The sequence below is a fragment of the Mobula hypostoma genome, chromosome 20 (assembly GCF_963921235.1).
Source record: "Mobula hypostoma chromosome 20, sMobHyp1.1, whole genome shotgun sequence".
In the NCBI taxonomy this organism is placed as follows: Eukaryota; Metazoa; Chordata; class Chondrichthyes; order Myliobatiformes; family Myliobatidae; genus Mobula; species Mobula hypostoma.
In genome coordinates, this window is record NC_086116.1 from 53103924 (window position 1) to 53130028 (window position 26105).

General features: G+C 42.1%; 1 protein-coding gene across 2 annotated transcripts in view; it reads left to right on the forward strand.

Annotated features, from left to right (window-relative positions):
* The window catches only part of LOC134359534 (src substrate cortactin-like), an 87604-nt gene that overhangs the window by 24028 nt on the left and 37471 nt on the right, over positions 1-26105 (forward strand). For both annotated transcript variants that reach the window (XM_063072937.1, XM_063072938.1), the window contains exons 4-5: positions 19848-19977; positions 21253-21363. In XM_063072937.1, the coding sequence (XP_062929007.1) occupies positions 19848-19977; positions 21253-21363 (241 nt within the window). The remainder of the gene's footprint in view (positions 1-19847; positions 19978-21252; positions 21364-26105) is intronic.

Consider the following 26105-nt stretch of genomic DNA (forward strand, 5'->3'; position numbering starts at 1 on the left):
TTTCCATAGTGAATACTGAATCAAAGTACTCATTACGTACCTCTGTTCTCTCCTCCGGTTCCGTACACACTTTTCCACTGTCACACTTGATTGGTCCTATTCTCTCACGTCCTGTCCTCCTACTCTTCACATACTCGTAGAATGCCTTGGGGTTTTCCTTAATCCTGTCCGCCAAGGCCTTCTTATGGCCCCTTCTGGCTCTCCTAATTTCTTTCTTGAGCTTCTTCCTGCTAGCTTTATTATCTTCTAGCTCTCCATAACCTAGCTTTTTGATCCTTTCATAAGCTTTTCTTTTCTTCTTGACTAGATTTACAACAGCCTTTGTACACCATGGTTCCTGTACCCTACCATCCTTTCTCTGTCTCATTGGAACGTACCTATGCGGGACTCCACACAAATATCACCTGAACATTTGCCACATTTCTTCCGTGCATTTCCCTGAGAACATCTGTTTCCAACTTATGCTTCCAAGTTCCTGCCTGATAGCCTCATATTTTCCCTTACTCCAATTAAATGCTTTTCTAACTTGTCTGTTCCTATCCCTCTCCAATGTTATGGTAAAGGAGATAGAATTGTGATCACTATCTCCAAAATGCTCTCTCACTGACAGACCTGACACCCGACCAGGTTCATTTCCCAATAGCAGATTAAGTACAGCCTCTCCTCTTGTAGGCTTATCTATATATAGTGTCTGGAAACCTTCCTGAACACACCTAACAAACACCACCCCATCTATCCCCTCGCTCTAGGTACATGCCAATCAGTATTTGGGAAATTAAAATCTCCCACCACGACAACCCTGCTATTATTACACCTTTCCAGAATCTCTCTCCTTATCTGCTCCTCGATGTCCCTGTTACTATTGGGTGGTCTATAAAAAACATCCAGTAGAGTTATTGACCCCTTCCTGTTCCTAACTTCCACCCGCAGAGGCTCTGTAGACAATTCCTCCATGTCTTCCTCCTTTTCTACGGCCGTGACACTATCTCTGATCAACAGTGCCCCCACCTCTTTTGCCTCCCTCTCTGTCCTTTCTGAAACATCTGAAGCCTGGCACTTGAAGTTACCATTCCTGCCCCTAAGCCATCCAAGTCTCTGTAATGGCTACCACATCATAGCTCCAAGTACTGATCCATACTCTAAGCTTATCTGGTTTGTTCATAATACTCCTTGCATTAAAATAGACACATCTCAAACCATTGGTCTGAGTGCATCCCTTCTCGATCACCTGCCTATCTTCTCTCCTGCACTGTCTCCAAGCTTTCTCTATTTGTGAGCCAACCGCCTCTTCCTCCATCACTTCAGTTTGGTTCCAACCACCCCCCCCGCAGCAATCCTAGTTTAAACTCTCCCCAACAGCCTTAACAAACCTCCCCTCCAGGATATTGGTCCCCCTGGGATTCAAGTGCAGCCCGTCCCTTTTTGTACAGGTCACTCCTGCCCCAAAAGAGGTCCCAATGATCCAGAAATCTGAATCTCTGCCCCCGGCTCCAATCTTTCAGCCGCGCATTTATCTTCCACCACACTCTATTCCTGTACTCACTGTCGCGTGGCACAGGCAGTAATCCTGAGATGACTACCTTTGAGGTCCTGCTTCTCAACTTCCTTCCTAACTCCCTGTAGTCTGCTTTCAGGACCTCCTCCCTTTTCTTGCCTGTGTCATTGGTATCAATATGTACCACTACCTCTGGCTTTTCTTCTTCCCACTTCAGGATATCTGACGCGATCTGAAACATCCCGGACCCTGGCACCTGGGAGGCAAACTACCATCCGCACTTCTTTCCTGTGTCCACAGAGATGCCTTTTTGACCCCCTAACTATAGAGTCCCCTATTACTGCTGCCATCCTCTTCCTTTCCCTACCCTTCTGAGCCACAGGGCCAGACTCTGTGCCAGAGGCACGGCCACTGTTGCTTCCCCCAGTTAGGCCACCCCCCCCCCCCATAGTACTCAAGCAGGAATACTTATTGTCAAGGGATACAGCCACAGGGTTACTCTGTGGCATCTGAGTCCTGCCCTTCCCTTTCCTGACTGTTACTCACTTATCTGTGTCCCGAGACCCTGGTGTGACTACTTGTCTATAGCTCCTCTCTGTCACCTCCTCACTCTCCCTGACCAGACGAAGGTCATCGAGCTGCATCTCCAGTTCCCTAATGCAGTCCCTAAGGAGCTACAGCTCAATGCACCTGGCTGGGAGTCTCCCGGACCTCCCACGTCTGACACAGAGCACAGAACACCGGCCTCACACACATTCTTCCTGTCTGGATTCTACACAGGTAACCTACCTTGCCTCAACCCATTAATGCCAAAGCCCTGTTGAGCCAAAGCCTTCCTACTCTGTCTCCCTCTACTCCGTTGCCCGCTCCTCCGATGCCTGCTCTATAAGGCTGTCTCGTTAGAAACTCTTCTCGCTGTTCTCACTGGCTGACGTCCACGCGCTTGCACAGTCATGCCCCGATCAAACCGCTGAAGAAATAACCGTCTCCCTTTAAACTCTTCTCACTATTCTCACTGGCTGACGTCCACGTGCTTGCACAGTCGTGCCCCGATCAAACTGCTGTCTCCCTTTAATTCATCTTGCTTTTAAACATCATTGGATGCTTCCAATGATAGGAGAGTCGAAGACTGGAGGACACAGCCACAGAATAGAGGGGCGTCCTTATAGAATGGAGATGAAGAGGAATTTCTTTATCCAGAGAGTGGTGAATCTGAGGAATTCTTTGCCATGGACAGCTGTGGAGGTTGTCTTTATGTATATTTGAAGCAGAGCTTGATAGATACCTGATTGGTCAGGGCATGAAGGGATATAGGGAGAAGGCAGGATATCGGGGCTGAGAGGGAAAATGGATCAGCCATGATGAAATGTCAGAGCAGACTCGAAGGGCCCAATGGTCTAATTTTGCTTCTGTATCTTATGGTCTTATTATCTGGTGAAGAATATCCATACTTGTGTTCCCACAGAGAAGTTGAATAATGAGTTCTGAAATTTAAACCAATGTTAATGAAGGATCAGTGTTGTATTTCTCAATAAACTTAGTGGATGCCAACCAAGGAATTTACAGGTGGTGGACTTACCGGATGCCTGTCGCACTTGTCCTTCTCAATAGTAGAGCTTACAGGTTTGCAACATGCTGTCAAAGTGGGTATGGCAAGTTACTAAAGTCGTAATGTGTCATGTTAGAGTGTGTGAATGCTTAGAGTGGTCGATTTGAAAGCCAGTAAAGTGCATTATCTTGATCTGGATGGCACTGAACTACTAGAGTGACCACGATTCATTCAAGGAAGTACTCAGAGATCTGCGGAGTGATAGGTGGTGAGATTGATGGTGTCAGTAAGTTGTTATCCTCATGTTAGCCCAGACAACATCGTTTTAGACATGGTGCAAGTATGGACAGAAGAGATTAATTCCACAGATGTGATAAGAGTGTCTGCCCTGACAACGAGGTCACAGTTGTCAGTGTACAATGTTATGAAGTCATGGTAAAATTTAAGTTAATGGTGAACAACAGAGAATTCCTTGTTACTTGAAGTCACATGTAGCGACATGGCTATGGTTGCTGGAGATTGATCAGCCCAGTCCCAAGGCATCACTGCACGATTGTCTAGCAACAACCATTCTCTACTGCACCATCAATATCCATTCTTCCAACTCAAAGCTGGGCTTTTGATTGTTCACTGATGATCACACAATTTTCAATCACATTATTAATTGATCAGGTGACAGAAGAATCTGTACAGATCACGAACAACATTCTAGCACAATAGCACATCATATTTATGCCAAAGATATGTAAAACACTGACCATCATAAATAAGAGAGACTCAAACCTTGACATTTGACATTTCATCACTGCTGAATCCCCACCATCAACATACAGGAATTAACACTAACTACAGATCTAATTAGATCAGCCACAGGTAGCAAATTAAATAGCATGCTGAGAAATCAGAGCTACAGCACATACAACATTGTGGGAGATGCAAAAACGAACATACAATAACAGGAGGATCACAACTAAAGACGGAGCTTATGGCAAGGTCTGCACACCATCACAGACTTCAAAGCTAAATGCAGTGGTGTTTCCAACATTGCTGTCACTTTCTCAGATGAGCTAAATCTTTTTTACTCTCGGTTCGATGTCACCAACACTGAGCCCCCAAGGAGAGCCATGGAAACGACCTGCAGCTTGGTCATCCCTGAGGCTGAAGTAGGCAGGTGTTTCCAACAAGTGGACAGCCGCAAGGCTGCGGGTCCGAACGGCGTCCCAGGGCGGGTACTCAGGATGTGCACAGCACAACTGGCAGGTGTGTTTACAGATATTTTTAATCTCTCCCTCTCCCAGTGTGTAGAGTGCCCTCCTGCTTCAAAACACCCACAATTATTTCTGTACCTTAAAAGTCCAAGGTAACATGTCTGAACGACTGGCATCCTGTCGCACTCTCCTTGATAATAAGCAAATGCTTTAAGAGTCTGGTCAAGGGCTACATCTGCAGCTTGCTACCTCCCACATTGGACCCCTACAATTCTCCTACTGAGACAACCGATCGACAGATGACGCAATAGCCACAGCTCTACACTATGTACTTACACATCTGGAGAAGTATGCTTATGTGAGAATGCTGTTCTTGGACTACAGTTCACCATTCAACACCATAATTCCCTCCAGGCTCAACCAGAAGCTTAGAGACCTGAGCCATCACCCTGCCTTGTGTAGCTGGATTCTGGACTTCCTGTCAGATTGCCAGCATGTGGTAAGAGTGGGCTCCCTCACCTCTGCCCCCTCTGACCATCAACACATGTGGCCCTTCAGGGCTGTTTCCTAAGCCCCCTTCTTTACTCTCTGTTATACCCATGACTGTGTCGCCACCCACAGCTCCAAACTGATCATAAATCTGCTGACGATACTACATTAATTGGCCGAATCTCAAATAATAATGAGGCAGCCTGAGAAGAAGTCATCTCTCTGACACAGTGGTGAAACAACCTCTCCCTCAATGTCACAAAAACAAAGGAGCTGCTTGTGGACTACAGGAGGAATGGAGACAGGCTAACCCCTATTGACATCAGTGGATCTGAGGTTGAGAGGGTGAACAGTTTTAAGTTCCTCAGCATACACATCACCGAGGACCTCACATGGTCTGTACATACAGTTTGTGTGTGAAAAAAGCACAACAGCGCCTTTTTCACCTCAGGCGGTTGAAGGAGTTAGGTATGGACTAAATCCGAAGAATTTTTGATGGGGGCACAACTGAGAGTAACTGTACTTCTATCAGTCACAGGACTCTGCAGAGAGTGGTGCGGACAGCCCAGTGCATTTGTAGATGTGAACTTCCCACTATTCAGGTCATTTACAAAGACAAGTGTGTAAAAAAGGCCCGGAGGATCATTGAGGACCTGAGTCACCCCAACTGTTTCTACCATCCGGGAAATGGTACCGCAGCATAAAAGCCAGGACCAACAGGCTCCGGGACAGCTTCTTCCACCAGGCCATCAGACTGATTAATTCATGCTGATACAATTGTATTTCTATGTTATATTGACTGTCCTGTTGTACATACTATTTATTAAAAACTACTATAAATTGCACATTGCACATTCAGGCGGAGATGTAAGGTAATGATTTTTACTCATGTATATGAAGGATGTAGGTAATAAAGTCAATTCAATTCTATTCAATTCAATCGAGGGAAAAAAGTACAGTTGGCGCTTCGGGCTGAAGCCCTTTGGCAGGACTAAGGAGGATATTGGGAAATGTGAAGAAATATAAGAATCTTGGCATGTACAGCTACAGATCCTTAAAAACAGCAGGTCTTATAGAGTGATGGTTAAAAAGGCATGCATGCCATTTTGCTTTACTACCAAAGGCCTTCAAAATTGAAAGCAGGAATGTTCGACTAAAATGAAATAGAATGTTTACCAAGGTCATAGGTTGAAAGCAATCACATTACAGGAAATGTGTGCTCAAACTGGAGAGTGTACAGAAGAGATGTGCAGAGAGTGTAAATATTAGTTATGAGGAAGGATTAAATAAGCTGTGGTTGTTTATTTTGAATATAGGAGGCAGAAGAAAGTCATAGCTGAGGTATATAAAATTATTAGGTGCCTAGATAGTGTAAATAAAAAAAAAACATATAAGCCATTAGCTGAAGGATCCAGAACTAGGGGGCACACACTTAAAGTAATGGGATTCCATGGTAGCATAGCAATTCTATTGCAGCTCTGGGCATCAGAGTTCGGAGTTCAATTCCAGAGTCATGTGTGAGGAGTTTGTACAATTTGCTCATGACTGCATGGATTTCCTCTGGGTGCTCTGGTTTCCTCCCACAGTCCGAAGACCTACTGGTTGGTAGATTAGTTGGTCATTATAAATTGTCCTGTGATTAGGCTCGGGATAAATAGCTGGTTGCTAGGTGGTGTGGTTCACTGGGTCAGAAGGCCCTTTCCATGCTATATCTATCTATCTATCTATCTATCAATAAACATGATAAGGAATACCCAGGAAGTGTATTCTTTCCCCCAGAGGGTGGTAGGGATCTGGAACCCTCAGCCTCAACATATCGTGGAGACGTAAATCCTCAGTAAACTTAAAAATGTGAAACTGCAGCACCACATAATCTAGATCCTGGAAAGAACACCAGGGAATCAAACTCCAGGTCCACCAGCTCCCCAAGTTCTTGGACCCCAAAAAACAAAGTACAACAGAACATTGTGTTCCAGAGACCCCCACTCTATAGCAACCCTAGAAATGCAGGAACTACAGTTCCTCAAATGATTTAGACAACCTCTTAAATTAACAGATTGTGGTCAATATTCTTGCATTTATGTATTAACTTTCACATCCTCAGAAGCCCCAAACAAATTCATGACCCTTTGCAGTGCAGACCAATAGAGCAGTCAGTTTCCACTTTGGGTTCCACAAACTACAATGCAACAAATGACTAGTGGAATTGATTAAGGGAGGAATATTGGTCAGGACAGTTAAAGTACACAGCCAAATTGCTCCATAACATCTCCCTTATTATGTGAACAGAAAGATAATACATCAGTTTTCTACATCAGCCAATTACTCTTGGTCATTCTTCCCAATTCCTGGTGTCTTAGTTTCCAAAGCTTGCCTGCCTGGGTTCACAGGTATAGTGTGTATCTGACTCTAAGATGGAGGCCAAGGCCACACGTGAACAATCGGCATTTCCGTCAGTCCTAGGAAATGAGGCACATTTTGATTTTGTTGTAATTTGGGACAAAAAGAAACTGCAGTTTCTTTTCAATATCTAATTTCCTATTCATAAAGATACCTCAATATAACATTTCAGATGTCAACGGAAAGACCAGAAGTTTCTTTTCTGCACGAAGGTGCAGCACGCTTTCTACACAGGTCCTAATTTGGCAATATACAAGAGCTGCTCACGACATCCTTAGCTGACATCACCATGGAGATGACTTTTTCCCCACCCCCAACAAGGAAACCACATAGCTGAACTAAAAAAGGAAACTTGCAACCTGCAAAGCGGTGACAATGCACAAGCTGCAGAATGTGGCCAGCAAATCAGAGGATGTCACAACCCACCTGCCTTATCTGGAGTCTCACTCTATGGAATGGTACATCCAGAAGTTTCTAAAATGTAATCCCACATAAGATAGTATTTATTGGGCGTACCTTCCATCCACACTCAAGGAGCTCAATAATTTCCAGCAGACAGTTGGTTTAATCGATGTCCCCATCCTTGGACTCAATGATCATTCACCACCATGCAGTGACTACAGTGGCTGCTAGCTCTAGTGAAAGTGCAGCAACCTGTCAAAGTCCCTTCCATATCTGTCAACATTTACATTTGGTTGACCCTGAGACCCTGCAGAGCACAAGCATTGGCTAGAACAGCAACCTCCATATATGTACCACCTCCAGCAATTCGAATAAAAGCATAATGCCAGGAGTCAGGGGGTGGAAAGAACAAGATGCTTTGATAAAGAGCTAGCAGGGACATATTGGGCAAAGTGAGCTCATTCTGTATTGTAACATCTCTATGCTGAACTAACTCCACAAGCTGTATACTCACTCTCTAGGACTCTGCCTTTGTTAGGTATGCTTTTTCATTGATTATACTGTGTGTCCTTATTTTCCTTTTACATGGAAACAGAGAAACATGGAAAACCTACATCACAATATACAGGCCCTTTGGCCCACAATGCTGTACTAAACAGGTACCTACTTTAGAAATTACCTAGGGTTACATAGAGCCCTCTATTTTTCTAAGCTCCATGTACCTATCCAGGAGTCTCTTAAAAGACCCTATCATATCCACCTCCACCACTGTCGCCGGCAGCCCATTCCACTCACTCACCACTGTCTGCGTTAAAAACCTTACCCCTGACGTCTCCTCTGTACCTACTTCTAAGCCCCTTATAACTGCGCCCTCTTGTGTTAGCTATACTATCCACACGATCAATGCCTCTCATCATCTTATACACCTCTATCAGGTCACCTCTCATCCTCCGTCGCTCCGAGGAGGAAAGGTCAAGTTCACTCAACCTATTCTCATAAGGCATGCTCCCCAATCCAGACAATATCCTTGTAAGTCTCCCCTGCACCCTTTTCATAATTTCCACATCCTTCCTGTAGTAAGCTGACTAGAACTGAGCACAGTACTCCAAGTGGGGTCTGACCAGGGTCCTATCTAGCTGTAACATTACCTCTCAGCTCTTGAACTCAATCCCACGATTGATGAAGGCCAATACCCCGTATGCCTTCCTAACCACAGAGTCAACCCAGAGCAGCAGCTTTGAGTGTCCTGTGGACTCAGACCCCAAGATCCCTCTGATCCTCCACACTGCCAAGAGTCTTACCATTAATGCTGTATTCTGCCATCATATTTGACCTACCAAAATGAACCACCTCACACTTGTCTGGATTGAACTCCAACCACCCCTTTCTCCGTCTCTTCAGTTCGGTTCCCACCCTCCAGCAATTCTAGTTTAAACTCTCCCCAACAGCCTTAGCAAACCTCCCTGCCACAGCAACAAACCTGTTGTGGCCTGCAAGAAAATAATTCTCAGGTTTTATATAGTACACATGCTTTGATAATAAATTTACTTTGACATTTGCTAATTCTAGACATGCTCATTTAGTTCAAAATCTTTTCAGCCAAGGAACAGAAATTTGGTCCTAAATGCAAGAATGCAGGCTGCAAGTCCAGACATTGCCTTCCATTGAAAATTTTAGTTTTCCATTTTAAATATTTTTTAAAGAAACATACGGCTGAGAAGCTGGACTTCAGGTTCTTGGATCATTGGGATCTCTTCTGGGGGAGGTCTGACCTATACAAAAGTAACGGGTCACACCTGAACCCAAGAGGGAACCAATATTCTTGTGGAGCTGTTCGAGAGAATTTAAACTAATTTGGTAGGGGTGTGGGAACTAGAGTGAAGGGATTCTGCATAGGATGGATAGTAAAAATTCAAAGATAGCAAGCAGTCAGACTGTCGTGAAGAGCAGGCAGATGATAGGGCAAAGTTGCAACCAACAACGTGAGTATCAGTGCATTAGGGATGCAGAATCAGAAAGGGTAGCAAATACAGTACTCAAAGTGTTATATCTCAATGCACAGAGTCTATGAAATAACATGGATGATCTGTTGCACTACTACAGATTGCCAGGTATGATGTTGTGGCCGTCATTGAATGGTGACTGAAGGATGGTTGTAGTTGGGGGGTGAATGTCCAAGTTTATACGTTGTATCGGAGGGATCGGAAGGTCGGCAGAGGGGGTAGCATGGCTCTGCTGGTAACGAATGACATCAAATCAGTAGAAAGATGTGAAGTGGATCGGAAGATGTTGAATCCTTGTGGGTTGAGTGTAAAAGGATCTTTATGCAATTTATATACAGGTGTCCCAACGGTAGCTGGGATGTGGACCACAGGTTACAAAGGGAAATAGAAAAGGCGTATCAAAAGGACAATGTAATGATGGTAACACACACAAAATGCTGGAGGAACTCAGCAGGCCAGGCAGCATCTTTGGAAAAGAGTAGTTGACGTTTTGGGTCGAAACCCTTCAGCAGGACTATACTCTTTTCCACAGATGCTGCCTGGCCTGCTGAGTTCCAACAGAATTTTGTGTATGTTGCTTAGATTTCTGGCATCTGCAGATTTTCTGTTTGTTGAATGTTACGATAGTTCTGGAGATTTCAACATGCTGCTCGGTTAGGAAAATCAGGTTGGTAATGGATCACAAGAGAATGTGCAAAAAACAGAAATACTGTATATTAAAAAAAGTGGGGTAGTGTCCAAAGCTTCAATGTCCATTTAGGAATCGGATGGCAGAGGGGAAGAAGCTGTTCCTGAATCACTGAATGTGTGCCTTCAGGCTTCTGTACCTCCTTCCTGATGGTAACAGTGAGAAAAGGGCATGCCCTGGGTGCTGGAGGTCCTTAATGATGGACGCTGCCTTTCTGAGCAGTAGAGATTGTGGAAGTATTAATAATGATCTTTCAAAATTCATTGATCTCAGGCATGGTGCCAGTGGACTGGAAAATTGCAAATGTCTCTCTGCTCTTTAAGAAAGGAGAAAGACAGCAGAAAGGAAATTATAGACCTGTTAGTCTGACCTCAGTGGTTAGGAAGATGTTAGAGTCAACTGTTAAAGGTGAGGTTATGGAGTACTTGATGACACAGGACAAGATAAGACAAAGTAAACATGGTTTCCTTAAGGAAGAATCTTGCCTGACAAACCCTTTGGAATTCTTTGAGAAGATTACGAGTAGAATTGATAAAGGAGATGCGGTGGATGTTGTATATTTGGACTTTCAGAAGGCCTTTGACAAGATGCCACACATGAGGCTGCTTACCAAGTTAAGAGCTCATGGTATTACAGGCAAGTTACTAACATGGTTAGAGTATCGGCTGATTGGAAGGAGGTAATGAGTGGGAATAAAAGGATCTTCTGGTTGGCTGCCATTGACTGGTGGTGTTCCGCAAGGATCAGTGTTGGGATCGCTTCTTTTTATGCTGTATGTCAATGATTTAGATGATGGAGTAGATGATTTTGATGCCAAGTTTGCAGATGATATGAAGATTGGTGACAGGCAGGTACTGCTGAGGAAATAGGTCGGCTGCTGTGCAGGTTGACTCTGTGGTTAAGAAGGCGTACGGCGCATTGGCCTTCACCAACCCTGGGACTGAGTTTAAGAGCCAAGAGGTAATATTACAGCTATATAGGACCCTGGTCAGACCCCACTTGGAGTACTGTGCTCAGTTTTGGTCGCCTCACTACAGGAAGGATGTGGAAACTATAGAGGAGATTTATAAGAATGTTGCCTGGATTGGGGAGCATGCCATACGAGAATAGGTTGAGTAAACTCGGCCTTTTTTCCTTGGAGCGACGGAGGATGAGAGGTGACCTGATAGAGGTGTATAAGATGATGAGGCACATTGATCATGTGGATAGTCAGAGGCTTTCTCCCAGGGCTGGAATGGCTAACACAAGAAGGTAGTTTTAAGGTGCTTGGAAGTAGGTACAGAGGAGATATCAGGGGTAAGTTTTTTTATGCAGAGAGTGGTGAGTGCGTGGAATGGGCTGCTGGCAATGGTGGTGGAGGCAGATACAATAGATTCTCCTGGATAGGTACATGGGGCTTAGAAGAATAGAGGGCTATTGGTAACCCTAGGTAATTTCTAAAGTAAATACATATTCGGCACAGCATTGTGGGCCGAAGGGCCTGTATTGTGCTGTAGTTTTTCTATGTTTCTATTCGGTAGGTTTCAATGAGATCCCCTCACATTCTTCTAAATTCCAGTCAGTACAGGCCCAAAACTACCAAACACTCCTCATATGTTATCCCCTTTGTTCCTGGAATCATCCTCGTAAACCTCCTCTGGCCTCTCCAATGACAACACATCCTTTTTGAGATATGGGGCACAAAACTGTTTACAATATTGTCTTAAAGCCTCAGCATTATCACCTTGCTTTTATATTCTGTTTCCCTTAAAATAAATGCCAACATTGAATTTGCCTTCGTTACCACAGACTCGACGTACAGGGAGTCTTGCACGAGGACTCCTAAGTCCCTCTGCACCTCTGATGTTTGAATTTTCTCCCCATTTAGATAATAGTCTGCACTATTGTTCCCTTTACCAAAATGCATTATCATATATTTCCCAACATTGTATTCCATCTGCCATTTTGTTGCTCATTCTTCCAAACTGTCTAAGTCCTGCTGCAAGCACATTGCCTCCTTGGCAATACCTACCCCTCCACCTTTCTTTGTGTCATCCACAAACTTTGCCGCAAACCCATCAATTTCGCTCTCTAAATCATTAACAAAAAATGTGAAAAGTAGCGGTCCCAATACTGACCCCTGAGGAGCACCACTAGTCACCGGCAGCCAAACAGAAAAGGCCCCTTTTATTCCCACTCGCTGCCTCCTGCCTGTCAGCCATTCCTCTATTCATGCCAGTGTATTTCCCGTAATACGATAGGGTTTTATCTTGTTAAGCAGCCTTATGTGAGGCATCTTATCAAATGCCTTCTGAAAATCTAGGTAAATGACATCTACTACCTCTCCTTTACCCACGCTGCTTGTTACTTCCTTGAACGATTCGAACAGATTTGCCAGGCAAGATTTCCCTTGACAGAAATCACACTGACCTTGACGTTTTATCATTAGTCTCCAAGCACCCTGAAACCTCATCCTTGATAATGGACTCTTTCCCAACCACTGAGGTTAGGCGAACTGGCCTATAATTTCCTCTCTATTGTCTTCCTCCCTTCTTAAAGAGTGGAGTGAATGTGCAATTTCCCAGTCCTCCAGGGCCATGCTAGAATCAAGTGATTCTTGAAAGATCATGACCAGTACATCCATGATCTCTTCAGCAAACTCTTTCAGGACTCTAAGATGCAGTCCATCTGGCCCAGGTGACTTAGCACTTTAAGACCCTACACATTCGGACCTCTAGCATACAGCTAGTGTCTTCCACAGCAAAGACTGAAGCAAAGTACTTATTAAGTTAATCTGCCATTTCTTTGTCCCCCAATACTACCTCACAGACATCATTTTCCAGTGCCCCAATATCAACTCTCGCCTGCTTTTTATTCTTGATATAACTGAAGTAACATTTAGTATCGCAAACACGAGGAATTGTGCAGAACCTGGAAATTCAAGCAACACACATCAAAGTTGCTAGTGAACGCAGCAGGCCAGGCAGCATCTCTAGGAAGAGGTGCAGTCGACATTTCGGGCCGAGACCCTTCGTTGGGACAGAAAGGGTCTCGGCCTGAAACATCGACTGTACCTTTTCCTAGAGATGTTGCCTGGCCTGCTGTGTTCACCAGCAACTTTGATGTGTGTTGCTAACATTTAGTATCCTGCTTTATATTATTGACTGGTTTGCCTTCATGTTTCATCTTTTCCCTTCTTGTAGCTTTTTAGTTGCCTTTTGTTGGATTTTAAAAGCTTCCCAATCATCCAACTTCCTACAACACACATAAAAGTTGCTGGTGAACGCAGCAGGCCAGGCAGCATCTCTAGGAAGAGGTGCAGTCGACGTTTCAGGCCAAGACCCTTCGTCAGGACTAACTGAAGGAAGAGTGAGTAAGGGATTTGAAAAGGATTTGACGAAGGGTCTCGGCCTGAAACGTCGACTGCACCTCTTCCTAGAGATGCTGCCTGGCCTGCTGTGTTCACCAGCAACTTTTATGTGTGCTGCTAACATTTAGTATCCTGCTTTATATTATTGACTGGTTTGCCTTCATGTTTCATCTTTTCCCTTCTTGTAGCTTTTTAGTTGCCTTTTGTTGGATTTTAAAAGCTTCCCAATCATCCAACTTCCTACAACACACATAAAAGTTGCTGGTGAACGCAGCAGGCCAGGCAGCATCTCTAGGAAGAGGTACAGTCGACATTTCGGGCCGAGACCCTTCGTTGGGACATAAAGGGTCTCGGCCTGAAACATCGACTGTACCTCTTCCTAGAGATGTTGCCTGGCCTGCTGTGTTCACCAGCAACTTTTATGTGTGTTGCTTGAATTTCCAGCATCTGCGGAATTCCTGTTGTGTGCATCCAACTTCCTACTCACTTTTGCTATGTTATATGCCCTTTCCTTGGCTCTCACGCAGCCCTTAACTGCCCTTTTCAGCCACGGTTGCCTAGCCCGGCCATTTGAAAACAACTTCTTCTGTGGGATATACCTATCCTGTGCCTTGTGAACTATTCCCAGAAATTTCATCCACCTCTGCTCTGCCGTCATCTCTGCCAGTATCCCCCTCCAATCCACCTGGGCAAGCTCCTCTCTCATGCCTCTGTAATTCCCTCTATTCCATTGCGATACTAATACAGGTGAGTTGTGCTTCTCCCCTCAAACTGCAGTATGAATTCCATCATATCATGATCACTGCCTCCTAAGAGTTCCTTTACATTAAGCTGACTAATAAAATCTGGGTTATTACACAACACCCAATCTAAGACGGCCTTTCCCCGACTAGGCTCAAGCACAAGCTGCTCTGAAAAGCCATCTCATAGGCATTCAACAAATTCCCTCCCTTGCAATCTGACACCAACCTGATTTTCCCAATCCCCTTGCATATTGCTCCCCCATTACAATTGTGTTATTACCCTTATGACACGCCTTTTCCTACTCCCTTTGTACTCTCTCTTTTTTTTAAATTTTATTTTTATTTGGATAAGGAATTCACAAATATCATGTACTTTTTTCACACATATAACCTTTTCCATTTTTTTATATGTATAAAACTATAATTATTTATACATTCTTAAGTACACATTGAGATGATATAAAAGGAAATTAGACACTTAAATAGATAATTATGTACTGTGGTAATTCTAATCTATTAGGCTAAGTAATGTTGTATGTAAGCCTATGTAACAATCATTGTAGGTGTTTATATCCTAATTTGTTCATGCTTGCTCCTGCCCGCAGACATAATTATCCAATCCCTATGTACTTATTTACTTAATTTTTTCATTTTTTATCCCTTTCCCAAATCTTTCCCTTTACTTGTGTTAATTCTCTATTTTCCAAAAGAAAACAACAAGAAAGACATTTAGACTAGGGGTGCTTACATTAGCAATATTACTGTGTTGATGAGAAGAGCAGTATAAATCATTAGCAGAGTCATCTAAAGTCTGCTTGCATTGGGGTTATATATTCAATCCATTTATTCCAGATTTGATAAAATTTTTCTTTTTGAATTCTCAGGGAGTAAGTCAACTTTTCCATTTTAAATATTTCCAAGATAATTTCATGCCAATCTTCTAATGTAGGTGGTATTGGATTTAGCCACTTTCTAGTGATTGATTTCTTGCTTGCCGCTAAGAGGGCCTGCAGCAACTTTATATCTTCCTTCTGTTCAAGAAACAATACATGCCCCAAATAGAGCGTCTCAAAGTTCAGAGATATCTGGGACCTAAGTACCTTAACTAATGTTCTATGAATACCTTCCCAATATAGACTTAATTTAGGGCAATCCCAGAAAATATGAAAATGATTTGCCTCCTTGGAGCTGCACCTTCTCCAACACGTCACATTTGTCTCTTTATATTTTTCCTGATATGGGGTCTTGTAGTATCTTATAATGTTTTTCCAACAATGTTCTCTCCAAGTCAAAGAATTAGTTGAGGACCATTGAAAGCTGCAGATTTTCCCCCAAGCCTCCTCTGAAAGTACCAACCCCGCTTCTTTCTCCCACTTCTCTTTAATATACAGTGTATTTACATTTTTAGCATGGGAGAGTGCATTATATAATCGAGAAACTGATTTACTAGGTATTGAACTGCAAGCCGAATTCAGAATCTTGAAAAATTCTAATTCTACTGTTGATAGGTCTATATATCTACAACTCTGGTTAACATAGTTTCGTACTTGAAGGTACCTAAAAAAGTCATAGTGTTCTAGGCCATGTTTGTCCTGCAGGATTTGGAAACTTTGTAATACTCTTTTATCTATAAATGAGAGGTAGGTTGTAAGACCTTTCTTTATCCATAGCTCAAATCTTTTATCTCCTCTGTTGGGAAGGAATTCAGTATCATATGCACACCATCTAAAGAGTTTTAACATGTTATTAATTCCACATGAATTAACCACCTTCTGCCATACTTTTAATGTAAGATTTATCCAACTGTTTTTAAATTTTTCCAACTGGGCCATCAATCCTTTGTCAGCTATTGAGGCCTGTAGAGGAAAACGGTCAACTAATCCAAATTCTATTTCCTTCTATCTAGCCTTATATTCCCTATTACACCAATAGAACAGAGGGGTTATCTGTGAGGCATAAAAATAATTTCTCAGGCAAGGAAGAACCATACCTCCTCCTTCCTTCCCTAACTGTAAGGTGTTATATCAAATTCTAGGTTTCTTTCCTTGCCAAATGAAGCGGGAAATCCATTTGTCCCATTCCCTGAATTGACTATCATCCACCTCCACTGGTAAAGTACGGAAAAGATACAATAACCGAGGAAGAATATTCATTTTTATAGTATTTATCCTTGAATTTAAACTTAAAAAGGGGATAAGATTCTATCTATGCATATCTGCTTTTATCTCTGAGATTAATGGCCCATAATTTACCTGTGACTGTGTTGAAAGATCCTTCAGCAGGGTTATTCCTAAATATTTTAATGATTTAGCTTCCCACTTAAGATTGTACGTATCCTGCGATTTTTTTGGATGGTGTATAATTTAGGGACATAACCTGCGTTTTCTTTACATTTATTTTATAACCTGATATTTTCCCAAAGTCATCCAACAGTGTAAACAATCCTATAAATGATTTTTCTGGTTCACTCAGATAGACCAAAACATCATCTGCGAATAACGCCACTTTCTGTTCAATCCCTGCCACCTTGATACCTTTTACGATTTCGCTCTGTCTTATTAGTTGGGCAAGTGGTTCAATATATAGCGCAAAAAGGAGAGGAGAAATTGGGCATCCCTGTCTAGTGCCTCTCTCTAAGATGAAGGAGTCAGAGAGGTCCCCATTTATCTTAATTCGGGCTGTAGGGCTATCATATAGAGTCTGAATTACTTTAATAAACTTTTCTTGAAAGCCGAATCTTCCTAACACTCTGTATAGGAATGCCCAACTAAATGAATCAAAAGCTTTCTCAGCGTCTAATCCCACTACCATTGTCTCTGTCCCGTTCTTATTAACCTGTTCTAATATGTGCAGAGTTCTCCTTATGTTGTCCTGTGTTTGTCTTTGTTGAATAAATCCAGTCTGGTCTAAGTGGATTAGGCCAGGTAAAAGCTTTTCCAATCTGCGCACTAATATAGATGTAAATAGTTTGTAATCTAAATTAAGAACACTAATTGGCCGATAATTGCCACATTCCAGTTTATCTTTACCCTCTTTAGGAATAACTGAAATGATCGCTTCTCTCCAGGAAGGTGGAGTTTCTCCTCTCTGCAAGATCCAATTAAAGGTGTTAAGTAGTAATGGGGCTAACTGTGTCTTCAGGGACTTGTACCACTCTGAGGTAAACCCATCAGAACCCGGGGACTTTCCAGCCTTTAACCTAGAGATGGCCACGTTCAGTTCTTTGACAGTTACTGGTTCTAATAAACTTTCATTTTGTAAATCTGTAAGTTTAGGTAGATCTAAAAAATTCAATACACTGTCTATATAGGGCTCATTGGGGGCCCGGGGTTGGGAGTACAGCTCTCGATAATATGTTTCAAAACTCTCTTGAATTTTCCCTATTGTACCCTCCACAAGCTTTGTCTTTGGATTCTTTATTTTATGAATTGTATTGTCTGCTTGTTGTTTTCGTAATTTATATGCTAATAATCTAGCTGATTTACCTCCTACTTCATAATTCTTTTGTCTCAGGTAAAGAAAATTTCTTTGAGTTTCCAACGTATAAATATCGTCAATTTCACTTTGCAATTTCCTAATTTCCTGTTCCCTTTGTACTCTCAACGCCACATCTTGGCTACTATTTGGAGGTCTAGATATGATTCCCATAAGGGTTTTTTTACCCCTGCAGTGTCTTAACTCCACCCGCAAAAATACGACATTCTCTGACCCTATGTCATCCCTTTCTAAATACTGTATGTAATTCCATCTCTTACGAATAGAGTCACCCCACCGCCCATGCCTTCCTGCCTGTCCTTTCGATACAAAGTATATCCTTTGATGTTAAACTTCCAACTATGATCTTCTTTCAGCCATGACTCAGTGATGCTCACATCGTCATACTGACTAATCTGTAATTGCACCACGAGTTTGTCCACAATATTTCGAATGCTACACAGATCTAAATCCAGCACCTTCAATCCCTGCAGCACCTTCTTCACCCTTAAGAATTTTGCCTCTGTGGTACAACTTATCTCTGCTGTGTCTGCAGTTGCACCCAATCATTGCCTTGTCCTTCCTTACGTCATCTTCTGGTCAACCTGCTGGCTCATCCTCAGCTCTGTCATACTGTTTCCCATTCCCTTGCCATATTAGTCTATACCACTCCCAACAACTCTAGCAAAACTGCCTGCAAGGATATTGCTCCCCCTTGGATTCAAATGCAACCCACCCCTTTTGCGCAGGTCACGTCTACCCCAGAAGAGGTCCCAATGATCCAGAAATCTAAATCCCTACCCCCCGCACCAATGCTTCAGCCACACATTTATCTGCCACCTCAATCTATTCCTATCCTCACTGTCACATGGCACAGGCACCAATCCCGAGATTACTACCCTTGAGGTCCTGCTTCTCAGCTTCCTTCCTAACTCCCTGCATTCTGTTTTCAGGAATTCCTCCCCTCTTCTACCTATGTCGTTGGTACCAATATGTACCACCACTTCTGGCTGCTTCACCCTCTCTTTTCACAACATTGTGGGTGCGTTCAGAAACATTACAGACCCTGGCATTGTGTGGCAAACTACCATTTGTGTTTCTTTATCATGTCCACATAATTGCTTAACTTCCTGTTAAGTGAAGAAAACGAACAGAGTAGGATGATAGGAAAGGGTAATGGACAGATTACACTGGTTTTGCTTTGTTTGGATTAGGCAGACCTGGACAAATTTCGGCGTCCTTGGTGGATACCAGTGTTGTAACTGTGCTGGGAGGGGAGCTTAGTTTTGGAGTACCCCGCCAGAACTGGGTGTCATTGAGTCCCAAACCAATGTTGTGAGTTACATCCTGATTTAGTGTGAGTACCTGGTTCCTTGGATGCTTAATTTCTGTGGCAGCAGCTTCAGGAGGTGCCTAGTTTTGGGGATGGCTCATCTATAGAGCACTCATTTAATGATCAGTATGTAAGGCAATATTAAGCACCCGTGACTGACTGATAAGTTTGGCCTTGTTCATGGAGTGAGTTCACGATCAGTCCTATGTCTGTCAGTGTTAGAACAGGAATAAGGAAAAGATATCAGTAACCTGCTTTCTACAATATTCCATGCCAGTTTTGTTCTGAACAGAGGCAGATGAAGAATGATTTGACATAGATTAACGCACTTGAATGTCTTTCTCTTCCCCCACCCCCCCCCCGTACCTCCTACCCGCCATTAACCATTTCTCATCAAGAAGGGTCTGGATTGGGTTTATACTTCTTAACCACTGGTGGCGAGGGGTAGGGAAACAGTTCCTCTTCCTCAGCAATGCTCCAAGGTGTCATTTGCAGAATCCAGGTGTTTGGAACTCTCTGCCTAAACAAGTAGAACTTTCAAAAGCTGGGGCATGGCTGACATTTCCTTTGAATAGAGGGAATGAGGTTCTTCTCACTGAATGAAAGGGTTGCGATGCTACAGCTGGGCGCCTTTAAGCCTGATTGATGATATCTCTTGCCAGAACTTCACTACCACCTCAGTCTTGAAATAACGAGAATATATGTTTCTCACAGTGTGCACGAGCTGAGGGAGAATGTCTCAAAGGATCACGAGACCTTGAAGAAGAAGGAAATGGAGGAAGGATCAAAAGCATCATATGGTTATGGTGGAAAGTTTGGAGTCCAGAGGGATCGGATGGACAAGGTGATTATTTATTTCAGATTTCTACATTCTGAATTTTGGTTGTAACCATATGATATGGAAACATGACGATCTATTCAAAATGAGAAATGGAGCAAGCTACATTTGGGAGAAGGTGTGTGTTAAAACAAACAAATCAACCTAGAACAAGATCGGATTGTGGGAGAAGAGGAGCAGGGTTCACTGGAGCACCAGTGGGAACACTCTAGAGCTGCAATACACTAGGTTAGGTGCTAGAATAAGAACAAAAGCTTGCTGGATAGGTACAGGAAGCCATCCAGACCAGGATTGCCTGGAACAAGGGAGCGCCCGGACAAACTGTGCAAGTGTCAAAACAGGAGATACTTCTTCACCTCCGGCAATGGAACCTGGGATGAAGGGGAATGAACTGCAGCGGATGAGCAAAGCTTGCGGTGGGGGGGGGAGCACGGAATGCCAGGTCGGCTGGGAGTGGGAGTTGATGCTGAAAATACAGTACAGCAGGGAGTGAGTGTTAAGAGGATAAGTAGGGATTGTAGGTGAATAGCAAGAGAGGATTATGAGTGGGGAGTGTGTGTCAGCAGATAGTGGGGGCTGGCAGTGAGCAGAGAGCGGGGGGTGGTTGTGACTGTGAATAGAGAGTATATGTGTGGGGAGCTGTTGACTGTGAGCAGTGAGTGAGGGAAAGGGGTGTGTTGGATGTGTACAAAGCTCAGGGACTAATGGTGGATGGGGATTTACATAGAAAGCCCACAGCACAATACAGGCCCTTCGGCCCACAAAGCTGTGCCAAACATGTCCTTAGCTGAGAAATTACCTAGGGTTACCCATAGCCCTCTATTTTTCTAAGATCCATGTACCTGTCCAGGAGTCACTTAAAAGACCCTTTCGTATCTGCCTTCACCACCATCACCGGCAGCCCATTCCACACACTCACCACCCTCTGCGTAAAAAAACTTACCCCTGACATTTCCTCTGTACCCACTTCTAAGCGCCTTAAAACTGTGCCCTTTCGTGATAGCCATTTCAGCCCTGGGAAAAAGCCTCTGACTATCCACACAATCAATGCCTCTCATCATCGTATACACCTCTGTCAGGTTTGTATCTTCAGAAACTGGCTGGTGAGCCAGGAGTAGGAGAGAGGCTCCTCTTGTTGTTCCCAAAGCAAACAATGCAACAGTTACCTCAAGCAGATCTTTCCCGCCCACTGGTTCTCTGGGGTCTGTGGATTGCAACCACTGGGGGCTGCTAAAGTTGGTAAGAGTGCAGTTCTAACCCCTGGTACACCTCCTCTTCCAGTCTGCATTAGGAAATGAGTATGTTGCTGAAGTGGCAAAGCATTCATCACAGACCGATGCAGCCAAAGGATTTGGTGGGAAGTATGGCGTACAGAAAGATCGAACAGACAAGGTAAGCAATTAAAACGGCAATGTCATTATATTTGATCATTGGAGGGTTTGGGTCCACCATGACTGTGTGAACAATGGACATTGGCTGAGCTCGAGAGGTCTAACTTCTGGGGTGTGGGCTTTGATCCAGTCTGAGGGACTGAGAGACACTCTGCAGCCTGACTGCTGTTGAAATAAAACAGTGTCAGTCTGGGTTCTCCCACTCCAGTATCAATGGAGTTCAACTCCTCATATTCACCTTACAGGCTAATGGGGATGAGAAATAGAAGGCTTAACATGTCTGCAATTGGGGTTAATGCTATATTTTGAAGGAATTCTCATTCCATTCTGTTGTGTGTTTAATATTTCAGTAATATTTGAATAATATAGTACGCATTTTGATTCATTAAGCATTCTTTGTAGTTTACATAATCATATGTATGAAGTACTTGAATGGCTTACATCATTACGCCATCAAGTCATAAGTGTGCGCCTTGCTAAAAGTAAAAATCAAGAGTTCACGCTATTCCCGGCTCTGCATTTTCTTTTAATTAATTTTATGTTTTGTGGTTACAAACGTAAGAGTGGCAACAAATAAGTGCTAAAATGAAGTCAGGATGATTACCTCCTTGCTGAAGCGCAGTGAGACATTTGAGTTTTTAAAAAGCGCAGCAAGAAGTGGTTGAAACATCGAACATAGAAAACTTACAGCACAATACAGGCCCTTCAGCCACAATGCTGTGCCAAACATGTACTTACTTAGAAATTACCTAGGGTTACCCATAGCACTCTATTTTGCTAAGCTCCATGTACCCACGCATAAGACCCTATCGTATCCGCCTCCACCACCGTTGCTGGCAGTCTATTCCACGCACTCACCACTCTCCATGTAAAAAACTTAACCCTGACATCTCCTCTGTACCTGCTTCCAAGCACCTTAACACTGTGCCTTCTCATTCCCAGTCCCGGGAAAAAGCCTCTGACTATCCACACGATCAATGTCTCTCATCATCTTATAAGTGCCTCCAATTATCTTATAAGTTGAGTAGAAAAAATACAGTGCAGAGTGTGGTTCTTTGGGAAAAGACAGATGATCGAGTAAAAAAGATGCTGAAACTGAATAAATTCACGGGTTCATAAACAGTGAGTACCGGATGATAAGAATAAATTTTTAAAAAGCAGAAATGGTTGACCACATTGGAAAGATAGACACATTTGATTTATACAATAGATAACTAGATATTGTATATGGAGTGAATGGAGCAATATTTTGAAGCAATGAAATAGCCAATAAAAAGCAAGTGCCAGTTTTGCTGAGTGTAACTGGTGGAACAGCCTTTAGTTTGCTTAGAAGTTTGACTGCTCCAATCAAACCAGCCAAAATAAGCTTTGCTGACATTGTCAAAGTAATCCAGGAACATTTAGAACTGAAACCATTGTTGATTGCAGAACAATTTAGGTTTCATATGTGGAATCAAAAGGAAGGGGGTTCATTTCAGCTTACATGGCTGAATCAAAGAGATTTTCTGAGCATTGTCAGTTCAGTGATAGGCTTAATGATGCACTGAAAGATTATCTAGTTTGTGGAATGCTTTTCTGAAAGCATTTAAAAACTGCTAACTGATGTGCAAATCACGTTTAAAGGAACAGTTGAAATCACTGTATCAATGGAAATAGACACAATTGAGTAGCAGCTAGGAATGAAAATGATTGTGAACAAAATATAACATCTGATATAAACCTGCCTGGCCAAAAAACTTGTGTTATTGTTGTGGCAGGGGCTCACATACACCAGAACAATATAGGTTTAAAGGTGAAACTTGCAGAAAATGCAACAAGTAGTTCACATACAAAGTATATTGGGCAGACAAAACTATATGGATTGCACAGGGAAGAGAAAAAGATAAAAAGCCAAGTTGCAGTTTCAAAAAGAGCACCGATCTAACACAGCCCTGAGATTTACAATGTGAAAATTAACAATAGACAAGCAATATGGCTTACAGAGAAATGAACAGCAAATTAATTAAAATTGAATTGGACACTGGCTCATCCACCAAAATGTGTTTGAGAGGCACTTCAAAGATACTAAACTGAAGCGTGCAGATGTCCAACTAAGAACTTATACTGGAGAAAAGATAATGTGTGGAAATGACATTCATAACAGTAAAATACAACAACCAACAAGGCACATTGGGCTTGTATGTGCTAAAAACAGGAGTGCCAGCATTGTGGGGTCATGAGTGGCTGAGACAACTAAACCTTGATTGGAGCTCTATCCACCATTTCCATGCCACATCCCCTGCAACAGAGTTAACTGAAAGTGAATGAAGAAAGGTACTGACTGGCATTGGAAAACTCAAACATATCAGGGGTAAAATAGTGTTAAATGAAAATACCAAACGCAAGTTTCACAAAGCTCGTTTGGTTCCTTGTATCATCCATGATAAAATAACAAGTGAGCTAGATCGCATGGAGGCTGAAGGAATTCATCCTAAGGTTGAGTGGAGCCCATGGGCAACGCCAGTGGTCGCTGTAGCCAAGAAGAATGTTCTGTCAGATTCTTTCTTTATTAATCTCTTTATTCATTTAAAAAAAACATAGATACAATCAAATGCAATCAAGAGGAGAATTAGTTCAAATATATATATCTGTAACCAAAATTAAAATAGACACTGTCAAAATCATAGATATTGTTAAAATATATAATAAAAAAAATAAAATAACAGTTCTCCTCTTACCAGTTAAAAGGAGAAAGGAAAAAAAATGGGTTTTAAATAGAGAGAACCCCCCCCCCACTACACTATATAAAAAAAACAAAACAAACAAAACAAAAAAAAGGGGACTGGGCAGTCCATTTTGAGGATACAACCAAAAAAAGAGGAGAGAAAAACTTCCTGATCAAATCTAAACCCTCGGAAAAAAACTTGAAATAGTAATAAATCAAATTAAATGAAAATATTAGATAAACGGTCGCCATATTTGTTCAAATTTAAAGGATGTATCAAATGTCCGGCTTCTTATTTTCTCTAAACTTAAACAGGACATGATGGAGGAGAGCCAATAAAAGACCGTAGGTGGATTAGAATCTTTCCACTTCAATAAAATGGCTGTCCTAGCCAGTAAGGTCGAAAAGGCTATCATACGTTGAGTGGAAACAGGAATATTTCCTGCTTCTGATGGGATAATCCCAAAAGTTGCCGTAAGCAAGTGAGGTTTTATATCCAGATCCAAAACTCTTGATAGTGTTTGAAAAACATCTCTCCAAAAGTTATCTAGCTTTATACAAGACAAATATGTATGAGTTAAAGTGGCCAACTCAGTATTACATCTGTCACAAATAGGATTAATATTGGGGAAAATATGCGCTAGTTTATCCTTTGACATATGGGCCCAGTGCACAACCTTGAACTGTATCAAGGAATGACAGGCACAAATAGATGAGTTGTTAACCAAATAAAAAATTTTACTCCGTTGATTATCTGAAAATGACTCTTGAAGTTCCAATTCCCAAGCACGTTTAATTTTATCGTTAGATATCATTCGTAAACTCAGTAATTGTTGATAGATTATAGCTATCAATCCTTTTTGAAATGGTTTAAACTGAAAGAGAACATAAGCAGAAGGGTAATTTGGTAACAAACCACGTAAAAAATTCCTAATTTGTAAATATCTAAAAAAGTGTACATTAGATAAATCATATTTATCCACTAACTGAGAAAAAGACATTAAACAGTTTCCTAAAAACAAATCTGAAAAAGTTGTTATTCCCTTGGTTTTCCAAATTAAAAAGGCCTTACCCAAAATTGATGGTTTAAAAAAAAATTAAGATAAATATTACTAGAAAGAATAAAATTATTAAACTCAAAAAATCTACGAAACTGGAACCAAATTCTTAATGTATGTTTAATAATGGGATTAAATTCTTGTCTGCTAATCTTAGAAAACAAAAAGGGAAGAGGAACTCCCAGTAAAGAGGCCAAAGAGAAACCTTTCACCGCGTTTACCTCTAGATCAATTATGAAGGACATTCATGTATATCTGAATAGTGAATCCAAAAAGTAATATATCGAATATTGATTGCCCAATAGTACATTCTAAAATTAGGCAAAGCCATACCACCATCCTTTTTTAATTTCTGCAATAAGGGTTTACGCAATCTAGGATTTTTATTGTTCCAAATATAAAATGAAATTATAGAATCTATTCTGTCAAAGAACTTTTTAGGAACAAAAGAGGGAACTGCCTGAGATATATATAAAAATTTCGATAAAACTATCATTTTAATAGCATTGTTCTGTCAGATTCTGTGGTGATTTTAAGGTCACCATCAACCCAGCACTGAAAGTAAATCAATACCCTCTGCCCTGCATGGAGAATGTCTGTGCAAACCTTTCTGGAGGAAAAAACTTCAGCAAGGTGAACTTAGCTGAGGCCATCCTACAGCTGGAAATGGAAGAGTCCAAAATGCTTCTCACCATAAAAACTCACAAAGAGCTTTATCATCAAATAGGATGCTTTTTGGAGCAGGATCTGTACCTGCCCTCTGGCAGAAAGCTATGGACCAGGTGCTGTATGACTGCCCAGGCACTCAATGTTACCTTGATGACATCATTGTTACTGGTAAGGATGATGAAGAACGTCTCCAAAATCTAAAAACATTTGAAGATTATGAGCTCAGAGCATGACACAAGAAGTGCGAATTCAAGCATCACTTACTGTGGTCACACTATTGACACATAAGGATTACACAAGTTTGCTGAGAAC